Raw genomic sequence first — 3,444 nt, 5'->3', positions numbered from 1 at the left:
CATTAACTTGATTTCTTTCAGCGTTTCTTCTATTCCAGCATCCAGACGGTGCGATCTTTTAACTTGTCTCCTCTTCGGCGGTTTTCAGTATTTGTTCTGACGTTTTCCTCCTTAGATGAACCCTCTGAAGGTCAGCACAGTGTTCCAGACCTACCGCACTCCCACCTACAGCTGCTACCCCAGAGACTCGTGGCTCGCCCTGGTCAAGAAGCTGTTCGTCGGGGAGCTGATTTACCCCTGGAGGCACAAAACCACCAAAACCGACTGAGAGCCACAAGTGCGATGACAGAGGAAGAGAGGGGGAGGAAGGGGAAGAATCTGAATCAACAAGAGCGTGGAAACAGACGAGAAGAGCTTTGAGATGCGCTGCTTTCATGTTTTGACGGGAAGAGCGTCACAGAGAGAAACTGGCAGGTCATCACGTTGGTGGATTTCTGATCAGTTTTAAATGTGACTATGAGCAACCAGAAACTTAAAAACCAGGAAGTAGCCGCGTCCTACTGTTGTGTTTTAGGCACTGTGATCATAAAGTAACTTGCAGGACTCTGAAAAATAGTGTTGAAACTAATACAATTCCGTTTTTTATTGATATTTAGGAAAAAATGTGAACACTCCTCATGTTTCCCAAAAGAGGTCACTACAGCAGCCAAAACCAACACGGGACCAAAACGTCTGTATGTGCTTGAATAAATGATGGATCTGCAGATAAAATTTAAACTATACTTTCAGTTTAAAGGTTCTTTTTTTTTTTTTAAAGCACAGCACATTTTATTCTTAAAAACACTAGAAAATGGAGATTTATTTGGATGTTCACATGATTTTCTGATTTTTTCGAGTGATAATAAGAGACATACAAAATCCCCTGTGTATGTCAGCAAAATGAAACTGATTTAGAAAGCTGCCTTTATGCAATGTTCACATTTTCATTCTGGAACTGAATGCAAATAAGCTTATTATTGGATATATATAAAACACAATTTAAAGATTTAAACCTAAAACTTCAGAGAACATGTAATACATACAGTAATTATTTTATTGGAAATAATCAACTGGAGGAGTTTTATAGTGATTTTGTTAATATGAGTTAATATTTGTAACTTCCAGTTTTATTCNATGGATGGTTAGATGGATGATCTCCTTAATGCAAAAACAAGTGTATTATTATTTACCTATAAATCAAACAGTTCGGTGTTTATCACTAATGGGTAATCAATTACATGTCTAATCTCGCAGTACAACGATGTCCAAAGGAAACCAGACATCTGGCTTAGATACAACCTGAAAATAACCACTTCAATAAGCCTGTTATTCCTACAATAAAGAAAATGTAGATATTGCATCTCCACCTTTTACATCCGTGTCCTGACTTATACCTGCTGCATAACCGTTAATTAACTTGTGTTTTTGTTCGTTAACCCGTCATGTGTTGTGTTTTTTTGTCTTCATCAGGCTGTACTGTCTGAAGATCTACGGCCTCTCGTCTCTCTGGAGGCTCTTCAGAGGGAAGAAGTGGAACGTTCTCCGGCAGAGAGTGGACTCCTGCTCCTACGACCTGGACCAGGTGACACAGAACATCGTCGCTCGATGCGAAAATTAGTCTAATTTCTGCTCTGAGGAGGAGGCACACAGCATTTAATGGGAAATTTGTTTATGATTGGATGCTGCAAGATTTTATTTGTTGTATTTTATTTTTCAGATTCTAATTTTTTAAACTCTAATATTACAGTCAGGGAGGGGACTATCGCTGTAAAACACTTTATCTGTCACACATGAAGCTGACAATAATCCCACTGCTTTAGATTCCAATATCATTCGTTTTCAGTTTTTTAATCCGTCGTGACCTGGAATAATAAATCATAAAATGACAGGCAGGATATTAATAAATGCAGATGCACGTGAGGGTTTTTCTGTCTCAAATCAGCAGCAGCCTTCTGCTCAACCATCTATTATTTAGTTGAAACTTTTTAATCAATAACTATGAATATTTCAAATGGTATCTGTGAAATCTTAGCTTCATATATCAAGTACTTTCTGAGATTTTTATAAATTTGTATTGAGGATTAAGCGGTGTACGGATAAATTACATGAAGACATTTCTACTGTAAACTGATGCAGATAATGAATGAATTGGTGCATACAAATTGCCCACATTGCAGAAACTAAAGCGTTTCTCCGAGATACAGTTGTTTACTTGGGCGTTTTTTTGTTTTAGCTCTTCATTGGAACTCTGCTGTTCACCGTCCTGCTGTTCCTGCTGCCCACCACAGCGCTCTACTACCTGGTCTTTACTCTGGTAAGATGAGTCACAAGTAAACACTTCGTTGTTTTTTTTTTTAGCAAAAACACAATCCTGGAACAGATGTGGTCGATACATGTGTTTAGCAAAAGGGAAAAATAAACCACACAAGATATCTGGAGATTGTAAAAAGAAGTATTGAATTCAATTCCTTCTTTAAAAAAAGTGTAATTAAATACATGTTTTCTTGCACACTTCAATAGAAAAAAGGAAAGTAAAATGAAAAATAGCCACAGACATCTCGTTTTTCTCACCTGTTTTTTTTTTTACTATTTCATACTTATGGTGCAGTTTGTCACAATGGGAATCCAATTTACCATCATTTGCTGTAAATTCAAACTAATACCAGCTCAGAGCATCTGTGAAGCAGCTACTTAGAAAATTCACAGCCTTTCTGAATTATTTTGAGTGTGTTTGACAGTAATAAATACATCCTGGGTGACTGGCCCAAATCCAGATTTGAACAAAACCAAAGCCAAGCCCTGATTACTTGTCGAAGTTCAGAGGATTCCTTTTGCATCGTGCTCTCATCTTCTACCATGAGTCTTGTTCTTCAGCTTCCTCGCCCATTGATGTGTATAAAATACACCAAAATATATTCTTTTACATCGCTAGAATGTTGTTTTTGAAAGAAAACTGGAAAAACAAAACACACACAATACCTAGAGATCTTTAAAAATGTCGAATTTATTTCTGTCATTTAAAAAATATGTAATTAAACACACGTTTTCCAGCAGACTTAAATAGATAAATGAAAGTAATGTGAAGAATAGCCACCAGTTTTCAGCAGGGTGTGTTTGTTTCTCACACCTGTGCGCCCCTGTGCTCTGCAGCTTCGGTTGGTGGTGGTGTTGTTCCAGGGCGTCCTTCATCTGAGCGTGGATTTCATCAACTCCTTCCCGCTATTCGCCATCGGCCTTCGCGTCTTTCGGCCCTACAGACTGGCAGGTACGACATCTTCACGCTATCCGCAGTAAGAATCTTCTAGAGGTCCTTAAATCAAAGTGTGAAATACATTTTGTTTGCTTGTTTCCACAGAAGGAGTAAAGTTCAGGGTGCTGTGTGACGAGCCGGGCGTCGCTCTTCACCTGCTGATGGAGGTAAGACGTCGCTCTTTGTTCACTTTGTCTTGTTTTCTTCGGGTTTTG

At 38.5% G+C, this 3,444-nt stretch overlaps 1 protein-coding gene and 1 long non-coding RNA gene across 2 annotated transcripts in view; both read left to right on the top strand.

The window, feature by feature from the left end:
• LOC103366695 (uncharacterized) overlaps positions 1–1,021 on the top strand; it is a 7,550-nt gene extending 6,529 nt beyond the window's left edge. Inside the window, exon 2 of the long non-coding RNA XR_520679.1 lies at positions 116–1,021. This is a non-coding gene — a long non-coding RNA (uncharacterized LOC103366695). The remainder of the gene's footprint in view (positions 1–115) is intronic.
• The window catches only part of pigq (phosphatidylinositol glycan anchor biosynthesis, class Q), a 36,003-nt gene that overhangs the window by 26,254 nt on the left and 6,305 nt on the right, over positions 1–3,444 (top strand). The window contains exons 10-13 of the mRNA XM_008294488.1: positions 1,450–1,561; positions 2,213–2,293; positions 3,130–3,244; positions 3,335–3,396. Coding sequence (XP_008292710.1) covers positions 1,450–1,561; positions 2,213–2,293; positions 3,130–3,244; positions 3,335–3,396 — 370 coding nt within the window. The remainder of the gene's footprint in view (positions 1–1,449; positions 1,562–2,212; positions 2,294–3,129; positions 3,245–3,334; positions 3,397–3,444) is intronic.

The sequence above is a fragment of the Stegastes partitus genome, unplaced genomic scaffold (assembly GCF_000690725.1).
Source record: "Stegastes partitus isolate 25-593 unplaced genomic scaffold, Stegastes_partitus-1.0.2 Scaffold966, whole genome shotgun sequence".
Classification (NCBI taxonomy): Eukaryota; Metazoa; Chordata; class Actinopteri; family Pomacentridae; genus Stegastes; species Stegastes partitus.
This window is presented reverse-complemented; position numbering and strand designations above follow the sequence as displayed.